A 27,089-nucleotide genomic window follows, 5' to 3' on the forward strand; every position below is an offset into this window, starting at 1 on the left:
ATACCTATCTGAATTTGGTGTTAAGAAACTCTAAATATTTGCATAATTTCAAGATCATACCAAATCGAGTGTTCATACACGCTTTAAAGGGTGTCGCTGAAACTAAACACCAATAATTGATAAAAGTTTCAGCAAATTAAATGTATTGAATAATCAGATGCCAGCCAGATGGTCGAGCGATTACCGTGCCTGACTGCGGAGTCATTGGCTGCGGGTTCGAATCCCGCTCATAGCATGGATGTTTCTCTCTGTTTGTTCTCTATAGTGTGAATGTTGCCCACCCTATAAACGGGCATTTGTGGCAGTGTGGCGTGGTTAATATTGCTCGCCTCCGTGATTTAAGTTTACAGGTGCCCACTGGGTAACGTTAAATGAGTAATACTTCGGCAATATTTTGGCGAAAAACTTAAAAGTTCAGTGCCTGCCATTGGAAAAAAAAATTAAGATTGTCTACAAACCGGAGGATGTGTTCTGGTCATTTTTGAATGCTTCGTAAATTTTGGAAACTAAAGGTAAATGTAATTTCATTTTTATTAGAAACGATGTGATCAATGTCAGAATACTCCAGCTACATATAATGAATGTGTAATTATTTATTATTATTATTCAACATAATTTCTAAATATGTGATTTTCTAAAGGGGTAGAGATTTTCGATCTATGATGGTGGTGTTCGAAGCCTAATTCAGTTCTAGGCGTAGCTATCGACCGCTGTGCCTACAGAATTACAACCTCCTCGTCGATAATTTGCCAAGTAATTTCAATCTTCTCGTCAGATTAATTTGACAAACTGACCACGTAAATAGTTATATAAGGCACGTATGATTGTAGTTGTATAATAAAGGTATTTATATATTTATATTTTCATAAGAATATTTACATAAATTTGTCTATTGTAAATTCTATTTACTTCGGGTCTGTTAAACTTAATTTAAATTCATGTTAATATTGTCTCTACGCCATGTGTATATTTAATTAAGAAACTAATTATACATGTATTATGATTATATCAGAAGTATATTATATTAGAATTATATTATATTAAAAATATATTACATTAGAAATATATATTAGAAATATATATTAGAAATATAATAATAAATATTGAATGCGTTACGCTGATCAGGATCCTCCTAAAACTTAAAAAACTGGTAGCAAAATTATTAAAAGAACTTTCAAATACTTACTTCCATGCTTTTTTAATTATTTTTAAAAATATTCTCTCTCCTCTGTGAGGTATTTCTGTTCTTAGAATATTAAATTGAAAAGCTAAAACAGTGAGTTTTCAAAGATCTGTTTGGTTTTAAAAACTCGCTGGTCAACTTAATATAAATGCATCTTAAATTTATAATTCTTGCTTTACATTTAATCGTATAAGTAATTTAACTGATTTTATCTTACTGTAATTATAAGTTTTTGTGCTACTCAATAACAAATCTTATTTACACCAAGCAGAATAAAATAATATTTTAAGTGTTTGTTACACAACGAACTATCGATTTTAGTGTAGTGGAACACTTAGTGTAGCCCCACTTTGGAGTAAAGTAGTTGGCACTATTGTTGGTATTCAGATACACTAAAATTTTTTACAGTGTAGTGCTTTGATATTAAGTTCACAAAGTTTCGTACATTAAGAAGCTATCTTGTTGTAGCAAAGCGTGTCATAGTTAAACTCGGTTCATGTATTATAACAAAAATGAGAGCAGTTTAGAAGCGTAATAAAAACTTACCTTGTTGCATCAAACGGAATATATAATTTTGACCAAAAAGATATTATAAAAAATACATAATATGAATATTAGTTCGTACCTATGTGATATGGAGTTCCTCAACGGGCATACGTTAAAAAACTTATCATGCTGCAATTAAAGTTCGCAAAAGTTGAAAAAAAATATCTTTGGTTCATGTTACAGGCATAAAGAAACTAACCTTGTTGATAATGAGTACTAGAGCTTCCATTGCTACCTCCAGAACCAGAAACTGAAAATTAATGTCCTTATGAATTTCAAAGATAAACAAAACTGAGGCTACAAAGTTGAGTTAGGCTGTTAATTCGCACGCTACAAGTAAAATGTTATTCTAAATTGTAAAGGTTAAGCATTACTTTTAAAATGAAAGTAATAATTTCCAAATTTATTGCCTTGTTTTAAATTATTACAATGTGTTGAATTGGTTCACATTTTATTGCAAAAAAGCGCAGCGTAAGAAAGCGCAATTTAGAGGCATAAAGAAACCTTGTTTCATCAGATAAAAAATATAATTTTGATAATGAGAGTTCAAAAAGCATACATCAAAAATCTTTTCTTGTAGCATTAAAGTTTGCCAAAGCTGAAAAAATAATTTTGGTTCATGTTTTATAACATAACGCGTTATATAGTTCAATGCTTTATGTTTTTTTCTTATGGCAGGCACTGAATTTGAATCTTTGCCTATGAAGATTCTGGAATTGTTACTCATTTAGCGTTACCCAGTGGGCACCTGTGAACCAAAGTCACGGAGTTGATCAGCATTGCCCGCGCCACACTGCCACAAACCCGTTTATAGGGTGGGCCACAGTCACACATCACACACAACAGAGTACAGTACAGAGAGAGAGAGAGAGAGAAGCATCCATGCCCAGAGTGGGATTCGAAACCGCAACCAATGGCTTCGCAGTCAGGCGCGCTAACCGTTCGCCCACCTGGCCAGCTCAATGCTTTATATGAAAAAGCGTATTTTACAGACATAAAGAAACTTACCTTGTTGATGATGTGTGCTTGAACTTCCACCGCTTCCCCCTGAACCAGAAACTGAAAATTAATGTCTTTATGAGCTCTATAGATAAGCAAAACCTAGTCTACAAAATTGAGTTAAGCTGTTGATTCGTCACTAGAAGTAAAATTTCATGCTAAATTCATAAAGCTTCAGAATTACTTTTTTAAAAAGAAAGTAATAATTTCTAAATTTATCGCTTTGTTGTAACAAAGCGTGTGATAGCTAAAAAAAAAAATTTTCGTTCACATTTCATCTTTAAAAAAATGCGTAGTGTGAAAAAACACAGTTTAGAACCATAAGGAAACTTACCTTGTTGCATCAGGTGGAAAATATAATTTTGACCCACATGATATTATAAGAACAATTCATAATGTGAAAATTATTTGCAGCGATTTGAAATTAAGAGTTCGTTTAAGAATTTATCTTATGGTGTTCAAGTTTGCCAAAGTTGAAAAATAGTTTTGGTTCATGTTTCAAANATTAGAAATATATTATATTAGAAATATATTATATTAGAAATATAATAATAAATATTGAATGTGTTACGCTGACCAGTGTCCTCCTAAAACCCAGCAAATTGGTAGCAAAATTTCTAAAAGAACTTTCGAAAACGTACGTCCATGCTTTTTTAATTATTTTAAAAAAATATTTCAGTCGGAAAAACTCTGATGTATAAATGTTTTTAGAATATTAAATTAAAAAGCTAAACCAGTGAGTTTTCGAAGATCTGTTTGGTTTTGAAGAGACGCTGGTCAACTTAATATAAATGCATCTTAAATTTATAATTAATGCTTTACATTTCATCGTATAAGTAGTTTAACTGATCTTATCTTACTATAATTTTTTTTTTTTTTTTGCTACTCAATGACAAATCTTATTTACACCAAGCAGAATAAAATAATATTCCAAGTGTTTGTTACACAACGAACTATCGGTTTTAGTGTAGTGGAACACTTAGTGAAGCTCCACTTTGGTGTAAAGTAGTTGGCACCATTGTTGGTGTTCAGACACACTAACTTTTTTTACATTGTAGTGATTTGAGATTAAGTTCACAAAGTTACGCACATTAAGAAGCTATCTTGTTGTAGCAAAGCGTGTCATAATTCAGTTCGCGCTTTATAGCAAAAATGAGCGTAGTTTAGAAGCATAATAAAAACTTACCTTGTTGCATCAAGCGGAATATGTAATTTTGATCAAAGAGATATTATAAAAAATACATAATATGAGTATCAGTTCGTACCTATTTGATATGGAGTGCATCAGCGGATATATGTTAAAAAACTTATGCTGCAATTAAAGTTCGCAAAAGTTGAAAAAAAATATCTTTGATTCATGTTACAGACATAAAGAAACTTACCTTGTTGATAATGATTGCTAGAACTTCCATTGCTACCTCCAGAACCAGATATTGAAAATTAATGTCCTTATGAATTTCAAAGATAAACAAAACTTAGGCTATAAAGTTGAGTTAGGCTGTTAATTCGCAAACTAAAGGTAAAATATTATACTAAATTATAAAGGTTAAGCATTACTTTTAAAATGAAAGTAATAGTTTCCAAATTTATTGCCTCGTTTCAACAATTTATTATTACAATGTGTTCAATTGGTTCACATTTTATTACAAAAAAGAGCAGCGTAAAAAAGCGCAATTTAGAAGCATAAAGAAACCTTGTTTCATCAGATGGAAAATGTAATTTTGATAATGAGAGTTCAAAAAGCATACAAAAGCATACAGTATTAAAGTTTGCCAAAGTTGAAAAAATAATTTTGGTTCATGTTTTGCAACATAACGCGTTATATAAAGTTCAATGCTTTATGCGAAAAAGCGTAGTTTACAGGCATGAAGAAACTTACCTTGTTGATGATGAGTGTTTGAACTTCCACCGCTTCCCCCTGACCCAGAAACTGAAAATTAATGTCTTTATGAGTTCTATAGATAAGCAAAACGTCACAAGCATTTGTCACAAGCATCGATAAGCATTCGTCACTAGAAGTAAAATTTTATGCTAAATTTATAAAGCTTCAGAATTACTTTTAAAGGGAAAGTAATAGTTTCTAAATTTATCTCTTTATTGTAACAAAGCGTGTGATAGCTAAAACAAATTTCGTTCACATTTCAAATGCGTAGTGTGAAAAAACACAGTTTAGAACCATAAAGAAACTTACCTTGTTGCATCAGGTGGAAAATATAATTTTGACCCACATGATATTATAAGAACAATTCATAATGTGAAAATTATTCTCAGCGATTTGAAATTAAGAGTTCGTTTAAAAGTTTATCTTATGGTGTTAAAGTTTGCCAAAGTTGAAAAATAGTTTTGGTTCAAGTTTCGAAACAAAAAGGGCATTATATAAAGATCAATACTTAGTGTGAAAAAGCATAGTTTAAAGGAATACAGAAACGTACCTTGTTGATAATGAGTGCTAGAACTTCCTCCGCTTCCCCCTGACCCAGAAACTGAAAATTAACGACTTTATGAGTTTCATCACTAACAAAACTTAGGCTTCAAATATAAATTTGGCTGTTAATTCACATGCTAAGAGGGAAATTTTATGCTAAATATATAAAGCTTAAGTTTTACTTCAAAAAAAAAAATCATTTTTAAATTAATATTTTCTAAACTTATTACCAGGTGGACCGGTATTTTTTGCATCATGTTGGTAATAAAATTTCCTTCAGACAGAAAATATGCAAAAGATAGTAAAACTATGCTGAGTTTAAACTCTAAAATTTTATCCACAAATAGAAGAGTGACAATTTTTTCTCTCCATATTGCTTTAAAACAAGTTTAAATAAATGGTTCACATTTTGCTATAAAATATTTAGTGTGTATAGTGCTATAAAATATTTAGTGTGTAAATATTTGTAAAGATAATTGAATGGATAATATGGAAATATGCAGTTACAGTATTAAAAATTTGAAATGCATAATCCTAAAAAACTGAAGCATAAATATATCCTTTTTTAATGTAATTTTATTTTATTTTATAACCCTCATTTAACAACCAACCCCCAAATTTGGGTGTTCATCTACTGATGTTCAACTCCGTAGCCTTGCAATTTTGAACGTAATCCAGAAGACAAGGGAACTCCTGGATGAAGTATTGAGAGAAATTTTACCTTCGAGGAGGAGCAAACCCGAATATGCGTTACATGGAGAGGGATACCACGAAAACTTCACAAGGTTTGCCTGACGGCAAGAGGACTCTCACCCGGGATCCGTCTACAACTGAGGATATTTTAAGTCTACTCTGTGGTTGGTACGAGACTTCGGAATTCGTATCGATCAGCTACTGATGGGATTTGAACCCGGTTCACCTCATTGGAAGGCGAACGCTCCATCCACTGAGTCGCCACGGCTTTGATAATGTAATTACTTAATTTTCTTCAGATTTTTTTTTTTTTTTTTGCAGTGGGGGTGCGATTGTTCCTGTTTTTCAGTGGCGCCATCTATGGCCACGAATTCGACTTCTGCCACGCCATTCGCACAACCACAACCCGTTTATAGAGCGGTCACATTCACACACAAAGGAGAAAGGACATGGAACACGCCGAGAGAAGAAGAAACATCCATGCCTTGCCCGGGATTCGAACCCAGGAGTGATCCAAGGACAGTTCCCTTCCCCCTACACAGACCGGTCGGCTTCAGAAATTATAATAGTCGATAAAAGTCGCAATGTTTCGAGCGCTAAAAAATAGGCGTTCATTCTCATTAATCGATAAAATTCGTGAATGAAGAAAACGAAGTAGTTTGAAAAATGAATAGCAAAGTAGCTGAGATGATTTATCATGATGCTTTTGAATCGTATTTCATTTAAATGAATGTTATTTTCCCTAGTAAAAGATTCAATTTTTTTCTATATTACTATAGTGCTTGAAAATACATCCTACCCCGATTTTCCTCGCAGCTGGCACGTGTTTTCTTGCTTTATTTTTCACCTTTATTTTATCCTCCATTTTTTGTTGGAAACTTGTCTTTTTGTCTTTTTCGGATTTGCTATTTTACGGTTCGTGAATTTGCGCGTTCGTGATCATTTGCACTTTCTTTTAAGCACACATTTTTTTCCCCCCGAAACAAGCCAACATATTTCCATCTGTATAATTTATGAAGGAAATGATTCAGAAGTAAGAAATGCTTAGAGAATAAATGCTTAGTTTATATTAATTCTAAGAAATAACATACCTTGTTGATAATGAGTGTTAGAGCCTCTACTGCTACCCCCTGAGCCAGAAACTGAAAAATAATATCTTAATGAGTTTTAGTAATACTAAGCAAAACCTAGGTTACTAATTTACGTCATGATAGTTCTTGTACTGAAAGTACTTTTTTGCTTCAATAAGCGAAATTTCGGATTTAAATTAAAAATGAAATTGATAATTCCTAATTTTATCGCCATGGAGAGAGATTTGGCAGATTTTTTTATTAAATTATATCGGGTAGTAAATATGTTAAAAGGGTGTTTAATGGAATGAAAAATTACATTGAAGCAAAAATGTAAATTCAAGCTTAAAGAATTAGGTCTATGCAAAAAAATAAAAACATTCTATTGCGTAAAAGCACTAAAAAGTTGGAGATAATTTAGACTAATGTTTTTTTAGCATCCTAATAGAAGATTATTAAATTGCATGAAATCACATGAAAAATTGAAGAATTATTAAATGAACTAAAAATGTAAATTCAATCTTAAAGAATTAGGTCTATGCAAAAAAATAAAAACATATTCTATTGCGTAAAAGCACTAAAAAGTTATAAATATAATTTAGATTCATGTTTTTTTTAACATCTCAAGAGAAGATTATTAAATTACATGAAATCACATAAAAAATTGAAGAATTATTAAATTATGTAAAATTTTAAATTGGAGGTCAAAACTTCAATTCGATATGAAACTAAATAAGCTGAACTAATTAAGTATAAAATCAATACTAAACATACCATATTGTTGATTATAACCATGTCCATAGCTACCCCCTGAAGACGCTAAATAAAAAAAAATAAAGATGATATAAATCTAAATTGATAAAAATATAAATTTAATTTATTACGTATAAAATAAAGTTTTGAATATTTTAAAAGTTTCATTACAAATAAGTCATTGCTTTAAAAGAATATTTGAGTTTTCGAATTTAAGATTAAAAGAATATTTGAGATGTCAAGATCTTGACAGATTCTTCCCAAAGCTCTTTTTGGTTTGGGAGATATTTTCGTTACTTTTATATTTTTGTTTAAAAAAAAGTCGCGGCTGTAAAAGCAGTTGTTATTCAAAATGGCATCGATTTGTTAAAAGCCATTTTATGAATGTTACTTTCTATGAAGCCTGCATCAACGATAAAATGTAACATATGATTGGAAATAAAAATACGCATCTTCCAACAACTATGTAATTTTTGCATCTTCAAACAATTTGTTTCATTGTAGTAAGAGATATTGTATTAATGTTTTTAAAAATTAGATTTAAAAGAGTTTTGTTTACCATTACATATAAGTTATTTAAATACTTATTTATATAGTCAGAAGAATAAACGCGTAAATCCATAAGTTCTGAAAACAGTTTTAGAGGTTTTTTTTATTTAATAAATATTTCTGCTTTTATTTACTACCACTAGAAAAAAAATTTACTCTATAAGCCTCAAATGTCGGAGGTTACAAAGATCAGAAGAAAATTCAAGTCTAGTACAGTCATACTGTTCTATACTAGTCCACACAAGAGAATTGTTGCGTTGAATGTGTGCCATTAGTTTAAAATACTTTTTTTATAACTTGCATATAAATGCAAGACAAAAAAAATGCTTGAAAAGCAATTTTTGCTTTTAAAATGCGAGTAATTGGTTTATTTAAAAATAAAACCTAGATTTGGATCACATATCGAGCTGAAATTTCATATGCAGATAGATATTGAGCTTTGAAAGTATTAGGAGAAGATTTTCATATTTATTTTAAAGAGTTAAGAAAATTTAACGTCAATTAATGCTAGTTTATCTTTTATTTGCGTTAAAAAAGAAGAAAAACAAATTATGATTTGAGTAATCTATGAGCATTTTTTGCGTTTAACTTAGTATTTAGGGTTTAACTTAGTAAATATGTTACCGGCGAAGTATGAAATCCGGCATTATATATAATGCCTGAAACTAGCCGGCAAAGTATGAAGTGATTTATATTTATACAAATGTCCTAGGCGTTATATATAATGCCGAATGCTATTTAGACAAAGTATGAAATAAATGTCCTGATGAGGTTATTATGAAAATGATGTGCATGTTACTGTGAATGACCGACATCGGTAGCTGTTGACTTTCACCGGTGAATGTTGACAGTCACATAGCCGCTTTGGTGAATGTCCGAAATATTTATTACATCCCATTTGATATTAATTTATTCTTGAATATAATTATATTTATTCGATATTTTAATACTTACTGACGATAGATCAGAAGAAATATCAGTGTTTGGAGCATCAGGCAAATATATACCGGGCAGTGGCACTTGACCTCAAAAAAACACCAGTGTGGAATATACCGGGCAATGGCACTTGACCTTAAAAAAACATCAGTGTAGGGTATACCGGGCAGTGGCACTTAACTAAACCTAGTATATATTTCGGACATTTACCAAAGGTCTAGTCATACTAGGTCTAGTTAAGTGCCACTGCCTGGTATACATTTGCCCGGTATATCCCACACTGATGTTTTTTAAGGTCAAGTGCCACTGCCTGGTATATCCTACACTGATGTTTTTTTAGGGTCAAGTATCATTGCCCGGTATATATTTGCCCGATACTCCAAACACTGATGTTTCTTCTAATCTATCGTCAGTAAGTATTAAAATATCGAATAAATNTTCTTGTGGTGGCTATGTTGAAAAATAGCTGAAACATTGCTGTACTTGTTGCCAATAAGTATGTTCTTCAAAGTGTGAGTTCTTTTTTTAGAAAAAATAGGGAAACTTACTTACTGGATGACGCTCGTACATTACAAAATGAGTTTTTAATTGACAAAAATTAAAAACGGTCAATACTCTGCTGAAGGAGATAATTTTTGGGTGACTGAGTTCTGTTAAATATTCCATCAAACGTGTTCTTGTCTCCTATTTGAAGAAACCTAGGAGACTATTCAAAGTTTTATTTTTCCAGAAATTTACTTTAAAAAGTTTTATCTGCAATTCCCACACTTGCATTTTAAAACAAAACGTAATTCACTTTGGAAAATTGAGATAATTTTCTTGAAAATATAAATACAAGAATTACGGTGACATTCGCTTGAAATCTGTTCTTATTGAAAACACACGCCAAATTTGAGCATACACTTACATCTGCAATCTTCAAATGTGCTACTGGGTTGCCATTGTCCAATTCTTGTAAAGCAAATAAGTGTCATTTCAGTATTCCCGTCTGGAAATCGGTGATCATCCAAGCAAGTAATGCGACACTTCCTGTAATAAATAGTGATAACTTTCTTTTTTTAATTTTTAACATCTTTAAGTCTTAAGTACCATAAAGCACGTCTCATTAAATATAAAGTACCAATAAACTTTTACTTAACACTAGAAAGACTGAGATTTAATATATACCTATATTGCCCAAAAGCAGTCAAAATGACTGCATTGTAAAAGAATAAATAATGTGTAAAGAAATTTGCTTGAAATTAATTTTTAATATTTTTTATGCTACTTACTGTTATATACCTAGTAAATATTGACAATAAAAAAATTATATGTTGCAAAAAAGTAGCAAAATTCTAAGAAATTGTGTCATTATATACACCTAAGAGCCATTACATTATGACCACCCTGCTAATAGCATGTAGGACTACCTTTAGCCCTCAAAACTGCTAGCACCCGCCGTGGCATTGATTCCGCAAGGTGCTGATAGGTAATCTGAGGTATCTGGTACCAAACGCTCACCAATTGGTCCCGCAATTCCCTCACATTGCGAGGGGGTAGCGTGGCAGCACGAATTTGGTTTTCCAAGTAGGACCACAAATGCTCTATTGGGTTAAGGTCAGGTGAATTTGGGGCCATGACATGACTTGAAAGTCACTGGAATGTTCCTCGAACCAATCCATGACGATTCGACCCTTATGACATGGTGCATTATCCTGTTGGTAAACATCTCCCGAAGAAAAAACTGTTGCCATGACTGGGTGAACCTGGTCTGCAACTATGTTCAAGTAGCTTACAGACGTCAGGAATTGTTCTATGAGGATTATAGGTCCTAATGTGCCCAAGGAAAACATTGTTCCTTGGCGAGAAACCAAACCTGGGCGAGCCCATTATTATAGATGGAGGGTGGTCATAATGTAATGCCTCTTCGGTGTACATCATTGTTTTTTTAATTGAAATTAGAAGCAGTCAAGATGACTTCCTTAGGCAATCTAGTGTTAAACCTACAGTAATACTAAATGACCCACTGTTTACCTTCTTCTGGTTTCTCCCTATTTAACACAAAGGAAGCTTTCAAAGCATCAAATAACGCTAAAAAAAGGCCATTGAAAGCGTGGATGCTAAAATTAAGTCCTGTGTTAGAAAGTTGGTGGAGATCATCATGAAGATAATGAGCAATTCACGCTCGTTAGAGGTTGAGAAGAACAGAGCCGCAGATTAACCAATTAGTTGATTAAAAGCAAAACTTATGCAGGAGTTGCCATAAAGGCAATTAGAGTTGAAAAGGAAGTTCTACCTAAACGAGCTAGCAACTTCTTCTTAGATCCACGCGACGTAGTAGGCTATATTTCGCACGTGATTTTCAACATTTAAATCACCGCATACTGCATTCAAATCACTGCGTGGCAGGGAGAGCCTCCTGAAAGATAAGATTCCCGAAAATTCTCCTGCACGTGGCGATTTGAATGTGAAGAGCTGGTAACCGGACACCAAGAAAAAGTTCCTAGCGCTCAGCCTAAGAATATGAAATCATACTCCTACTAAACCTTAAAGAGGCAAGAGGGTAAAATAACGTCGGATGAGTCGATTAAAGAGGTAAAAATTAGACTCGATTGCTCAAAATAAGTATAAAGCAAGTGAAGAAAATTTTTAATGGAGCCTCCATTTAAGTCGACTCAGAAGGTGAGTTCAATACTCTTGATTGGGTTCTTGAGGAGTTTTAGAATTCATAAATTCGGTGTCCTCCAACACCTCCTAGAAGAGGGAAGGCCTCCGCACGGATCAATTTAGTAGTTCGATCTAACGAAGTTAACCGCAGTAGATGAAAAATAAGAAAGATGTCTTTTTGTTAAGGGTACTAAGCTGCGTAGTGGTTGAAAATACGAAACATGTCATTACGTTTGGACTACTAAAGGATATTTATGGTAACCCGTGCTGAGGCCTGCTCTTATCTAGGTGTTGTGTCATCACCTCGACCTACCTTTAACGTTTATTAAGCGTTGCATAAGAATGTGGCTTAAGTGTCATAAAAATAATACTTATGCTTATTAAAGAACTACTTATTAAATACTTATTAAAGAACATGCAATGGAATTCATTTTCTGAGTCAAAAAGTATCAAACATCATTAATGCTGATCTTTTAAATATTAAAAATATTCCAGTAGTGTGTTATAATATTATGAGAATAATATTATGAGAGGATTCTTTTTTCCTAGTAAAATTCATAGTGATTTTAAATACAGAAAATCATATTCTTTTTAACAAAGAAAATCATTCTTACCAAATAATCACACTCGAGTTAAAACTATACAGATTGCACTGGGGAACAAAGCGTTTTTTCTTTCATTTACACAAATAATGGATATTGCGAATTCGGTTGAGGGGATTTTAAATCTGATGTTAGTTTTGTGCCTAAAGCTAAAGTTCTTTCATAAAGCTACAGTTCTTTTTAAAGCTTCAGTTAAATGAAATTATTTTTATTCTATTTTTTTTTTTTTTTTGGAAATGTACAAATTTCAAAACGTTATATATATTAAGAGGTCACGTGAAATTTGCGACGAACTTCTAGGGGAGTTTGGGCTGATAATCAGGATTAAAATTGCACAGGAACTTATGCTCGGAAATATCGCCGTACGTGGCTAGGGGCGCTTCCCTATTAAGGCATGTTCTGAATCACACAAAGAAACAGTTCATAGTAGGGGAAACCCCCTAGCTGTGTATAAAGACATTTCTGAATGTTAGTGATAAAGGATTTTCTATGTGATTTTAATTCTGATGATGTGGCCGTTAATTCTGATGATGTCGCAACATTTATGCGACTGTCTCTTATATATAGCTTGTGAATTTCTAAAAAAATGAACCATATTGTTCTTTTAAAATACTGGAGCTTAGAAAGAGCACCTGATTGCAGATTTTTCTTATCAACTGTACAAAAGTATCCAAGATCTGTTAAAAAATTGAATTCAACAGGAAAAAAGTTTATTCCGTTGTTCATTATAATTATCTGGTGGTGTTAAAATAAGGGGAGTTCTCTTTTTGGTTGATATTACTCACAGGCACTCTTAAATTATTATATAGGGTGTTCCGTAAAGACCTATCTTAATATGTAATTTTATAATCCCAATAATTAATAATAAGCCATAAGCGTCACAAATTAGTATGTAAACGAGGAAAAATAAAAGTGAATCACCAGTAGGGTGGGGATTTGGGACTGTAGGGGGATTTGTGACTGATAAAATAAAAATGAAGAAAACAGAGAGAAGTTGGAGACTGTAATTGGAAAATAGTTCAATTCTCACCAAGAAATCAGAAAGAGTTTGATGTTTTTAACCCCGTCTTCATTACTAATAAATTTTGATGACTTTATTGTTTTTTTTTCCTAAATTCTATTTGTGAACCTAAATGCGACTGTTTTCTAACTCTTTTTGTCAATGGTTTTTAAGAAGATATACATAAAGGTGGTCACTATTCCGTTCTAATGAGATTTCTTTATTTAAATAATTTAGTATGATTAATTATGAGAAAATATTATTTTGTATATACATTAATAATATCGTCTCCTTGTAAATTTCCCTGATATTAATTTTCGCTCGCGTATATGATTATTTTATTTGTGAAGCTCACCGCATGTTTTCATAAGAAAATCGGATTATCGATTCTATAAAATATCGCCATCATTCACAGAAAATGTAATTTATACACAAATTATCTCAATCTTTCAAAGAAGATGCGAGTTTTGATCAGTATGTGCCTGAACTTCTTAATCGAGAAATTGTGTTGTGATGCTTTTCATTTTCAATCATTTTATAAATTATAACACAGGAAATTCTATTAATCTCCTTAACGTTTATGCATGGATATTTTCCTTTTACATTCGATCGTAGTAATAGGAATTATATATCCTTTAAATATATTAAATATATATATCGCTATGAAATAAAAAGTTTTCTGAAACTTTAAGAATTCCCAAATCTAATTTAACTGAGAATTTATAGAAGAACTATCTATTGAAAAGTTAAAGAATGTATTGAATATCGTAAAAAGATATTGCATTATATAAAAATGTATCGAATAATTTGGGAGCACCTATATGCATTATATTTATCTTTATCGTTAATAATACATTTTCAATTTTCGATTCGTATATATTGAAGTATACATCAAAAACCGCCTTTGATATAAGTTATGAATTTAGTTACTTACTAGCTATCAATAAACTAGTATAAGCTTTACAACTAACTATTATTTATGTATAGTTAATCTATATTTATTAAATTATTAGTTTCAGTATAGATTTTCGAAATTCGGCAATATAAAATTAGATTAAATTTATTAATATATTAGCTTAGTATTTAGTATTTATTTTGAGCGATAAATGTTTTGGAGATTTATTTCTTTATAACTCAAATCAATGTTTCTCAATGTACTTTTTTTGTTTATTTATTTAAATTTAAAAAAAAATCATTACAAGCTGCTTATTTCTAAATAATAACTACTAAAAATTTTAGCAAAGCTGAACAAAAAATATACTAGATAAACTATGTATTCACACCACGCTAAATAGCACTCAGAAATAACGTAATTAGCTTATTGCGAAATTGTTTATTTCGAAAAGTTTCATTTGGATAGAAAATTTTGAAAAATGTGCGAAAATTAATCGCCACTAGTAGAATACGAATTTCGTCTAAGGTCTTAGCTTGAAATCAAGATTTTATGTTCTTTATCCCAATTAATTAAGAAATACAAAATAAGATAAAGATTGTGAGAGAGTACTCTAAATTATGAGATTTAAGTTTCAATTTTTAAGTTTCCCTTTCAATAAATGAGAAGTAGATTTTCAGTGTATGTGATTATTCATATTTCTCTTTTAATCTACCCTTGCCATTTGAAAAATTTCGAGTTTTTTTTCCCACTTAAATTTATTACGTAAGATTCTGTTTAGCGGAAGTTTTCACCAGGTTCGAGAATTGATCTTTAAAAAAGAGTGAATGGATAAGATTCTAATGAAGATTTTTTAAGTTTAAACTGATAATATAAAATAAAATGTATGTTAATAATAAAATGTTCCGTTATAAGAACAATTCTCATCATCAAATATAAAAATCGTTTAGCATAAATGTTAAGATTATAGGAAGGAAATTAAGTTTGTTCGTTTTTCTCGTTTATATATTTTGCTATTTTTCTATTTTCTATAAAATGTTATTTCTCTATAAAATTAATTCTCTTAAAAGTAATTTCTATAAAATGTAAATTTTCTATAAAATGTTATTTCTCGCTCAAAAAATATTTTGCAATAGCGAAAAGTTAGTAAATTTGTATTCGTTATAAATACATAATTTTTTATATCTTTAATATTATAATTCAGACAGAGACTTTAAACTTGTGGTAATAGCGGGTGTCTCTAATACTACGAACTCGTTACATTAATATTTAAATAAATTATTTTAAATTTCGTTCATAACTAACACTCATCATGGTACTCACCATTGTCCATTAGACATACTGCACTGTTTTCCGCCATTTACTGGTCTCCTTAGCGACGGGCAAAGATCTAAAATAAATTATATTAATGAAAAGTACATGTTAGCGTACAGTTCATAAAGGAAGAAAAACATTACATCCTGTATAATGTTTGTCAGCAGTAATTGTTTATTTATATTGGACTTAAGCTGCACAATGAGCTATTGGCGACGGTCTGGGAAACATCCCCGAAGATGCTCGGAAGTTAGGCCATCACGATGTTGACCCTCTGAACAGGGGATCTCTTCGCCGCTTTGGTAGTCCGAAGACCTGCCCGCAAAGTCGAGCATTTTACAGTAGAACAGATTAACAAGGACCGATATCACGCTACCTCGGTCCCTACGCAGGCTGATCAAAGTGGTCATACACCCGCATATTGACCGTAACTTGATTTCGGTGTTCTACATGAAACAGTGTCTTAACGATCAATCCACTGCGAGACTTGTATAATTTTTGAAAGGCCAGTTTAATAGGACTTGTATAATGTTTAATATGTAGGTAAGTAGGTATTTTATTTATGTCGCACTAGAGCTGCATAATGTGCTATCGGCGACGGTCTAGGAAACATCCCTGAAAATAATCCGAAGACTTGCCGTCGCAATTTTGATCTTCTGCAGAGGGGATGGCTCTACCATTTTGGTAGCCCGACGACCTGCTCGCGAAGGTAGAACAGTGGTGGTAGAGCAGTTTACCGAGGATCAATACCGCACGTCCTCGGACCCTACGTAGGCCGATAGAAATAGTCATCGACACGCTTACTGACAGCAAACCAGTGATGCTTGACTTCGGTGTTCTGCTAGGAACTGTGTCTTTATGATCAGTCCACTGTGGGACTTGTGTAATCTTTAGTTAAATCATTTGATTTTAACTTGCCAAAGGATAAAATCTTCATGCTTCAGAATAACAAGAACATTTTTACAATACAAATACATTTTCACAACATTTTTACAGAACAATAACATTTCTACGTTGTTTTTTTTATCCTTTAGGCTAATAGATTGGAATTTTGTTAAGTAGATGAATAGATTAGAGATTAAATTTAGATTTTCTTATAAATAAAAGATGCTCTTTTCAATACCCAAAGTAGTCCATTACGTTCGTTTTTTTAAGTGAAAAGTGGCGGATAACTCACTTTTCAAATTTTCTGATATCTAGTCGCGGAATTACCGTCCTAATGCATCTAAAGCCTCGAAGTTCCAGAATGTAGAAAACGCATTTTTTTGCCAAAAATATCGCCAAGATAACCAAAATCACGATGATTTTACTATCAATGAGAGCACCTTTCCTTTTCCTGTAAGTTACGGTTGTGTGCCGTTGAAATGCGTGAAGTCGCAAAGCTAAAATATGGATTTTGGGAAAATAATGTGTGGTAAACAGAAAAAAAATTTTTTTTTTTCATTCAAGATTATAAAAGGAATGTTTTTTCATCAAAATGACACATTTCATGTTGTTAAATGTAATATGCTTATTAATTTGAGTTAATTTATAAGTTACAAAATTAGGCTTCAGGCGCATTATGGCATTCAATGCGCCTTATATGTTTTAAAAGTTACCTTGCTGTATTTGATATCCATGACCATAGCTGCTTCCCGATATAGCTGTAAACAAAATAATTTTTCATTAAAAGTATGTTTAAAAGTTTAAAATAACAATTAAAAACGAATTTTGATTAGGTTTGAAATAAACTAGTAGCAAATACTAAAATTGATAAATGAATAGTTCATAACGAAAAAAAGTCTTATAGTTTAAGATATTTAATAATTTGGAAGCTTTAGTTAAATAATTAACTTACCAACATGCATTATATTTAACAATAATAGGCTATGTTAAGAATTATTTTAAGATATTATCGTAAAATTTCAAACCTCTGCAGTTTTCAAAAGTATATGAAGGTGACCATTGACCTATCCTTGTTTCACAAGTTGCAATAATTTCAGTACTTCCATCCGGAAATTGAAATCCTGTCTCGCAAGAAACTTGACATCTCCTACAAATAGTAAACCTTTTTTTATTTGTTTCATCGCACACAGCTAAAAATAATAAGGAAGATCTGTTACTACATACTTAACTCGGTTCAACTCTGAAAACTATTATCTGTATTTTGAACCATTTATACAGTTCAAACTCAATTAGGAAGTCTCTTTCCAAGCGACGGATATTTTTAAAGCAGTGGAGACGGAACTTTGAATTCTTAAACGTTTTAATTTTAATGAATAAACTGAAGGACGATATTTACTCTATTTGACAATATCTAACGAAACATGTAAAAGGCAAGAATGCAGTAATAAATTGAAAAATAAGGTGTGCAGTTCTTTCGATTCTTTAATTTAAAAGGAAAATTATAAAAATACAAATCTGTAATCAGCAATCTTCGAAAGGTAGTTCAGTATTAGCATGTTTTTAAACATTTGATAAATATCTTTGTCTTTGCGTCGTTGACGTTAAAAGAATTTTGCAGTGTTATCCAAATTGGTTTTTATCAGTTAGAACAATAATAAGAGAAAATTTGTAAATATTTATTACTGATAAATGTAGGGTATGGCACAATTTACCAATATTAAACTTAATTTAAACTTATTAACAGCATAATTTTATTGTTTTATACATTTGAAGAAAATTCCATAAAAACTTGAAAGTTATTGGCGCTATTTTTCTCATTCTAGTAAAGCGGAGTTTTCATTTTATAATTTTTTAAAAATATATTATTGTTTTATATACAAACAAAGTCTAGAAACATTAACAATTATCTTAAAATCCAAGATGGCGAGGGAAGAGTGAGAAAAAATAAACCTCGCTTTTGCCAATATTAAACCATATCATCGTTTAGTTCTCCATATCATATCTAGTTCCAGGACTACGGTAATATTATTAAAATTCGAACTAACTTAACGATCTAATAAATTTAATAATAAGGATTTAATAGTATTAAGTTTTAACACGATCAAAAATTTTAAACACGGCACTTGCATGCTATTTTTAACAGAAAATACAAGAAGATATAAGTTATCACGAAATTATAGTACCGTTAAATACCATTTAAGTCGAGGAGAGGATTTTAATTATAGGTTAACATCAGTAGTAATGGGAAGTAATACCGAGAAAAATTTAAACACGTTTCTGTTCAAAATATACCATACTATCGTGTACACTGTATAAAGTTCCGGATCAAATTACTGTTAACAGTACCTGCACTTAGGGCGTCGGTACTCTTTCTGTAACATCTATTCTCACCGAAACATTTTCCGGGAAATGAAAAAAAACTTGCTTTAACGTAATTTTTACTGTAATAATTACCGTAAAATCACTGAATCACTCTAATTATATTATTATTAGTGAATAAAGTACGATATAATATTTTACCGTAAAAATGGATTTTGCGAACGATGCATCCAAAGTGCCCCAATTTTTTACAGTGTAGTAAATTTTTACCTGATTTTTTTTGTAGTATATATTTTCGTCATAATTTATCGCGTATTTTTGAAGTGAATAAATTTATCACATCTTTTTCGTAAATTTTTGGGTAACTTAAATTTTCATACATTTGATCAGAGGAAAAAAAATTCCATCCGATTTTTTTGCATACTTTTAAATTAGTATGTTTTAATTATGATTTAGAAAATAGCCAAAATTGTAAAAAATCATTAAATGAATAGCACAGCCTCTATTGGTTATTGGTTTATAAGCTAGAAAAAGGCTTATCTTCATATGGAGAAATTGAATGAAAGAAGTGTTATGAGATATTAAATAAAAATGATGTTTGATTATTATATCTATCTTTTCATAAAAATAGATAAGTGAATTTGGTTGTATTTACAGAACAGATTGTTTTCTCAAAATTTTTTTTTTGTCTTATGAAAGTATCAAATTTAAATATAGCGAACGCAAAAGGTTGTGTTATTTTCTTGCAAAAAATATTTTTAGGAGATATTTTTATACCATCCCAATGTTTGACTCAACTTCTTTCATATTGTATTACTTAAAAGAAACGATATATTTAATAATTCAGTAAGTATATCAGTGATTATTTAATACGAGACAGGTGTTTCATGAACCTTATGTTCACCATTTTTGGTCACCTTATGTTCAAAACACCCTATACTGATTCATTGCACTGATATAAGAATTTAACTTACCATATTCCATTGGCCATATTGCATTGCTTTCTGCCATTGGGAGGATGAGTTAATGAAGGGCAAAGATCTAAACCAGAAATTAAATGTTATTACAGCAAGACAAATGAGAATTGAGGGGAAAAAATGGAAATTTCGATGATATTTTATATTTCATAACCGTCATTGAACAGCAGACCCAATTTTCTGGGTTTACGACTACTAATGTTCAACTACGTATCCTTGCAATTTTCAACCCAATACAGAAAACAAGGGAGCTTCTGGATCAAGTATTGGGAGAAATTTGCCTTTGTGGAGGACTTTTTTGATGAAACTAACCCGCATTTCCGTTACAGGGTGAGGAAGACTATGAGAATCTCCCACGGTTAGCCTAACAGCAAGAGGACTCTAACCCATGATCCGTCTACCACTGAGAATATTTCACATCAGCACTGTGGTTGGTGCAGGCCGGATGCAGAATTCGTATCTACCAGCCATTGCTGGGATTTGAAACCGGTTCACCTTATTGGAGGGCGAACACTCTATCCCCTGAGCAATCAAGAATCAAATTCAGATGATGATGATCATCATAGTTGGCCAGACAGCCCAATGTGAGCCAATGCCTTCCTCTGAAGATTTCCCCATGACGACTTCCGATTTACCTTTGATCTCCAATTCTTTTCATTAATTGCGAGAAAATGAGACTGAGTCATAAAATTTATTAAATATTATTATGATTTACTAATCTACTTATAAATTTCCATAACGTCTGCAAAGTGAGGTACGATGAAAAACCAACGCAATCAAACTGTTTTTAAAAAAATTAAACCATTCTTGAAAAGAGTATAAAAAAGGTTATTTAGAAGAATCTGAAATTTATAACAGTTATAATGAATGAATTTCTGATAACAAATAAAAGAGGCTTATATGTACTCAAGAATTTCAATATAAAAGATAATTCATTAATTAAAAATATTTTACAAAAATTTGAAATATCACTCATCAAACTCACTCAAGTAAACGATTATTGCATTTAATTTTCTTATGAAATGCTTAAAATAATCAAATAATTACTCATCAAACATGGATATTATAATAGTGCACGAGGCTCAAAAATTACGAATAAGTAAATTGAAAAAAAAAGAAGAAAAAAAAACACTTGTTGAGGTAGAAGCATTACAAGTTTCAGTAAGAACATACATTTTTAGTAGAATTAGTAAAACTTTTCATATCATAAAATTTATAATTTTGCACATTTCTTATACTAAATGCAGATATTCAATGTCTTCATAAACGGTTCATAAGGTACTATAGTACAATGAAAAAATTAGCTTACCTTGTGAGAAAGCATCATAACCCTGGCCATAGATTCCTATAAAAATTATGTTTTGTCTGTCAAAGAACAGTACTTTTGCAAGTTATATTTGAATATATTATAATATACTGACATACATTTTAATTACTTTAAATAATTGCTATGAAAGAAATATATTGAAAATGAACATTTAACTTCAAATTTAGTTAAATATCATTTATACACTCTATAACAAAAAAATCGACGCACCAAGAAGCAATCATCCGATTGCTTTGAAATTTCGTATGCATGAATGTTTTGAACAGATATGGCTGGAATGATGCCGACTTGGGACATATAGTCTTTAGCGACGAATCCCGCTTCCAACTGTGTCCTGACGATCATCGAAGACGTGTTTGGAGACGCACAGGACAGAGGGGAGATCCTGCCTTCACTAATGAACGCCGCACCGGCCCTCAACAAGGCATTATCGTTTGGAGCGCCATTTCCTTTGACAGCCGGACACCTTTGGTCGTCATTAGAGGTACACATACTGCACAGCGGTACGTCGACGACATCCTAAGACTGTTTTGCTACCGTTCCTTTTGCAGCGCCCTGGGCTGGTTTTTTAGCAAGACAATGCCACACCACATACGACACGTGTTGCTATGAACTGTCTACAAGCTTGTCAAACTCTTCCTTGGCCTGCCAGATCACCAGACCTCTCTCCCATCGAGCATGTCTGGGATATGATGGGAAGGCGATTGCATCTGGCACGGAATGTTGATGACCTCGTTCGACAATTGGATCGAATTTGGCAGGAAATACCGCAAGAGACCATCCGGGAGCTTTATCGGTCTATGCCACGCCGTGTGGCAGCTTGTATCCAGGCTAGAGGCGGGTCAACACCTTATTGAACTTGTTACTGTAACTCTGCAATAAATTATTCAATTGTTCTGAAATTTTAATCATTTACTATTCTGTACATTATCTTCCTCTCCACCAATTTTCGTTTCAATCGGACAACTCCTTCTTTGTGCATCGATTTTTTTGTTATAGAGTGTAGTTTTTGTAAATAGAATTATAGGAGTTTCAAGGTTAAGCTATTTCCCCATTTCCCCCTCTCCGTAACAATGGTATCCACAAATCTCGTTTTTTCCTTACGCCAGTATTTTATTATCTTAATAATATACAGTTATGAGTTATAGATACTCTTAAAGTGTGAAAAAAAGTAACTTTGCTGTCAGGCACATCGTTACCAAGGCGACGAAGGTGACCTTTAAAACTCCAATTTTAATTACAAGGATTTTAATAAAGCAAACATAAAAAAATAAAGGAAATTGTCTATTAAGTATAGTAAACAACCAATTATTTTTCACGGAATCGAGAACAATAACTGACGATAAGAAAATCATATGGATTCTCAGCTTTAAAGTTAAGCCTAATTTATATGTAGCTTATAAGTATAAGCTTAAGTAAGTTTAAATCTATATAACATTTTAGCCTTTATAAGTGTGTCTCAATTATGTTCTATTTACATACATTTGACTTTATAAAACCATCACATGGAGTTTCCCTTATAAGGTTTCTTTTGTTCATAATTCCTTAGGGAATTGCCCTTCTTCCTAATATTCGTATTTTTTTACTTCGAGGTAAATTGTTAGAACGAAAAAATATTTCGAAATTTAGAGTTTTTTGAAAAGAGATTCATAATAACTTCGCTATTTATTGAGAAAATTCTTTTATTTTGTCACTCTATTCATTGTTTGGTATCTTAATAATATTTTGGGCTAAGAAATTTTGTCGAGAAAATATGAATTGAATATTGAAATAGGATGGTTCTATTTTTCTGCGCGAAAGATAATTTAATTTCTGTTTACATAAGGTCGAACATAATTAAATTTACTTAAAGTGAAAAAATTATATTTCAATTATATTGCTTAGATTTTCGTGAATTTGTATTTCTTACGAAAAGAGTCATTTTCCTAGCCGCTTGTTCACATTTCTTTTGCAATTTGCATGGCTATCATTAATTATTTTTGTTTAAATGACTATGACTAATACTTTTTAATCACTCAATATTTTTTTATAATTACAAAATAACATAAGAAAAAAAATTTCATTGGTTGTGAAATTTGAATACGACTCATGATTGATGCTTCAAAAATATTATGATGTTTCAAAAACATCGTTCTTTGAAAGATTTAAAGTTTCTTTTTATTTGATATACAAGCTTCTTCCTTACAGCGCCATCTGGTGGAAGCATTTTGAAGTAAAAAAACAGGGATTCTGGGAGAAAAATGGATTCCCAATCACATGAATTTGCTGGAAAGGTTTTAATTTTTTTAATTTCATATCCCTTTTATAAATATTCCTGTTTTAACTATATTACCTTTCTAGAATTTTAGGAAATTCAGTCGTACTGTATTTGTTGAGCAGTTTTAAACTTAATGCATGTTACAAACATTTCTTTAGCTTTGTACAAATGCAAGATGGCCGCTCAAATCAGGTTTCAAATTTCCCTGATATTTCAGGTTTTCTAGATAAAATTCTAAAAAGTGCAGGGATGGGTACAAAAAAAATATCAATATTATGAAGTATTTTATTTAAGATGTTATTTATTTAATATACCATCTTGAAAAAAATAATTAGATTAAATTTATTTTTACAACTTAGCAAAATTTTGCATTTTGTTTTTTTAAATTTTAATGTTTTGGTTCATCATTAATTTTTAAAAAAATTAAGATTTATGCGGAGAAAATATGTTTAGCTTATAGAATATGTTTATAAGCTGTTTTTTATTGATGATGATGATGATGATTGTTGGCGTTCTGTTTTGGAGCTTTATGCAGTTTTCAGCTTATAACTCGCTTATGTCCAGGGTGGCGGAGATAAGTGGATGATTATAGTATGCGTATAGATTTTAGGTAATGCATAAAGTAGTGTAGCTATATGTATATAGTAGTGTATTTTTTATTGATGAAATGTTTTAGTGTGTTGAATTAAGTCGTTTTTTCACAAAGTGTACCAAATGGTAAATACAGAATGATCCAAAAAACAGTGGAAGAACTGTTTAATATATTTTCGTTAAGAAAAACAAAAGTAACTCCTTTCAATTATACATAAGTAAATTTTTATATTTATTTACTATTCAATATAGAGCCATTTTATACTGTACTTAATCCAAACAGTGCTCTTTATAAAATTCATTGATAGTATTTTCTTTAAAGTAATATCTAAAGTCAAGTGTTTAAATAATGTAGTATTAGAATTAGCATTATTATTTTAAGCGATATTCATTTCTCAAAAATGAATGTCGCAAATGCAAAATTGTCGAATTTCTTGTAGCATATTATATAGAAAAAAACTAGATAAAATTCTATTCTTTACTTTTCCCTATTTGAAATTTAAATATTGAAGGAATTCCAATATAACCACGTGTTTTCTTAGTTTAGATTAGTTCATTGTTCTGGCTTTTATAACTGAATAGATAAGTATGTTTTCATGCAAAAATCTCAAAATTATTATTTTTAAAATTATACCTGTTTGTAAGTTGTGAGCCTGTCCATATCCTCCGACAGAGATAGCTGAAAAAAGATATTAATTTCGCATAATTATATTATTAATTTTAAGTATATTGTTGAATTTTTTCACTCTAAATACCTTTAAAATATATTTTTAAAGCATATAGTTTTTAATTAAAACAAATTTTAATTTCGTTAAAGTTACAAATGATTTTCTTACAACAATTTAATGCTTATATATTATTCTTGTGTTTTATTTTATTCATTTTATAGCTCATTTGAATAGTCGTTAAATATGTTTGATTTAAATCATTTTTTTTTGTCGTATGCCTGTTTAGGCAGTGGGGGTGCGATTGTTCCTATTTTTCAGTGGCGCCATCTATGGCCAGGAATTCGACTTCTGCCACGCCATTCACACAACCACAACCCGTTTATAGGGCGGATCACATTCACACACAAAGGAGAAAGGACATAGAACACACAGAGAGAGAAAGAAACATCCATGCCTTGCCCGGGATTCGAACCCAGGACCTTTTTGATGCAAGGACAGTTCCCTGCCCCCTACACTGGCCGGTCGGCGATTTAAATCATAAAGTATGGAAATAAAAAAAAACGTCTTTCAATTATTTCTCTTATACATGAGTTCATAAAATATATTTAATTATTTCAATGTTTATTTGTTAAATCCCTGTTCATAAAAAATGCTTTATTTATTTTTTTACGTGAGTTCATGAAATATCTCTCAATAATTGTTCCCATATAAGGTAGGAAATGTATGAAAAGTTTAATTGAGTTATATTTCAGCTGAAAATGAATAATTTTTGTCACAAGGTTTAAAATTTAGTGCTTATAAAATAAAACTTTTAATTAATTCTATAAAGGTTCATTAGACCTGTATGATATTAAAATACATTACTAGGTAATCTTCAAAAGTATCTATAGGCCCCCAATCAATTATTTCTCTTATACGGGAGTTCATAAATTACCCGTTAATTATAATTAAAACATTAATTATAATTAATTAAATTATTAAATTAAATTAATTAAAATTATTAATAATAATTTTAATTACTAATATATTTAAAATTATTAATTATAATTAATTAAACCTGTTAATTATAATTAGTCATAATTTACCCATATAAGGTAGGAAATATATAAAATGTTTAATTTAACCACATTAAAGCTGAAAATGAAACATTTTTTTTCAATTGGTTTAAAATTTAATGGTTATAAAATAAAACATGTATTATTAATTCCATAATCTTTAATTAGAATTGTATGTCCATAAAATACCTGAATATACTTACATAGGCAATCTTCAAAAGTATCTATAGGCTCCCACTCTCCTACTCCAGTCCGGCATATGACAGTTAATTCCCTGTTCCCGTCAGGGAACTGATAGCCAGTCTCACATGTGATATGGCACCTCCTACATATTAACAAGTTATCTAGTTTATACAATTTTGAAATTTTCTGAAATCGATTAAATTTATACCATACCATTCTCCATTGGACATGCTACATTGTTTCTTTCCATTCATCGGGTGCTGGAGTGACGGGCACAGATCTAAAATGGATCAGATCATACATGAATCAGATAAAATTATGAAAAGTGTGGCAATGTGTATACGTCAAAAACTTATAACTTATGTCGTAATAATAAACTTATTACTTACATCATCAATTTCAGTTGTTAAAACTAAATGAAAAAAAATAATGGACACCAAGCTCATTTTGAGAGTAAAAATTAAGAAACATTTCATTTGAATGCAAGAGGGAAAATACTAAAATATTTTAAGATATTAAAATCATGATCTATAAATTAACTTTAAAAGATATGGAAATTTATTGAATACTAAGCTTACACTCAAAACACACAATAAAATCTAAAGGAAATAAGTCATGTTTCTAATAGTGTTGTTTCTAATAGTGCATGTTTCTTGCACTGTTGAATTGATTATATGGGTCATTCTCACAAAAACAGTCATTTTCATGTCCCCAGTACATTTTATGTTTGTTTTACAACTTACGAAATTTTTTTTTCAGGGAAAGTGTCCTTCAGAATGCATGCTAACAAAAGAATAAAAATAAAATTATCAATTTTTATTTTTTATTTATTTTAGGTAATTAAAATATACCAATATGTCACTCCCTCACTTGTCCCCACTGTTGATTTAGAAAAAAGAAAAAATTGTCTCTGAAATTAAAGAAAAAAATTACAAATTCGTGTTTTTTATTTCAGAATATTGAAATATGGAATTCAGAAAATCAATTTTAAATTTAATTTCTGATAAAAATATTAACACAGCACTATTTTAAACTTTGTCCCTAGTATTTCTTAGAATAAAAATATTTTAATAAAAACTTTGGCAGTTAAGAACTGGCATCATGGAACAAAATTGCAGTATGTTTCCATCTTCAACTTAAAGAAGCTTTGCTGTGGAATAAATTCGAATGAATCAAACCAGGTAAAATTTTTTACATTTGTCATTCCCTCATGTCATTT

General features: G+C 30.9%; 1 protein-coding gene across 1 annotated transcript in view; it reads right to left on the reverse strand.

The window, feature by feature from the left end:
- LOC107439698 (uncharacterized) overlaps positions 1-27,089 on the reverse strand; it is a 296,584-nt gene that overhangs the window by 242,597 nt on the left and 26,898 nt on the right. The window contains exons 14-25 of the mRNA XM_071184208.1: positions 26,084-26,150; positions 25,891-26,012; positions 24,599-24,643; positions 21,099-21,134; positions 19,787-19,853; positions 17,519-17,640; positions 17,207-17,251; positions 15,618-15,684; positions 10,062-10,183; positions 7,691-7,735; positions 6,938-6,988; positions 4,608-4,658 (exon numbers count right to left, since the gene is read on the reverse strand). Coding sequence (XP_071040309.1) covers positions 4,608-4,658; positions 6,938-6,988; positions 7,691-7,735; positions 10,062-10,183; positions 15,618-15,684; positions 17,207-17,251; positions 17,519-17,640; positions 19,787-19,853; positions 21,099-21,134; positions 24,599-24,643; positions 25,891-26,012; positions 26,084-26,150 — 840 coding nt within the window. The remainder of the gene's footprint in view (positions 1-4,607; positions 4,659-6,937; positions 6,989-7,690; positions 7,736-10,061; positions 10,184-15,617; positions 15,685-17,206; positions 17,252-17,518; positions 17,641-19,786; positions 19,854-21,098; positions 21,135-24,598; positions 24,644-25,890; positions 26,013-26,083; positions 26,151-27,089) is intronic.

This window comes from Parasteatoda tepidariorum, chromosome 8, assembly GCF_043381705.1.
Source record: "Parasteatoda tepidariorum isolate YZ-2023 chromosome 8, CAS_Ptep_4.0, whole genome shotgun sequence".
Lineage (NCBI taxonomy): Eukaryota > Metazoa > Arthropoda > Arachnida > Araneae > Theridiidae > Parasteatoda > Parasteatoda tepidariorum.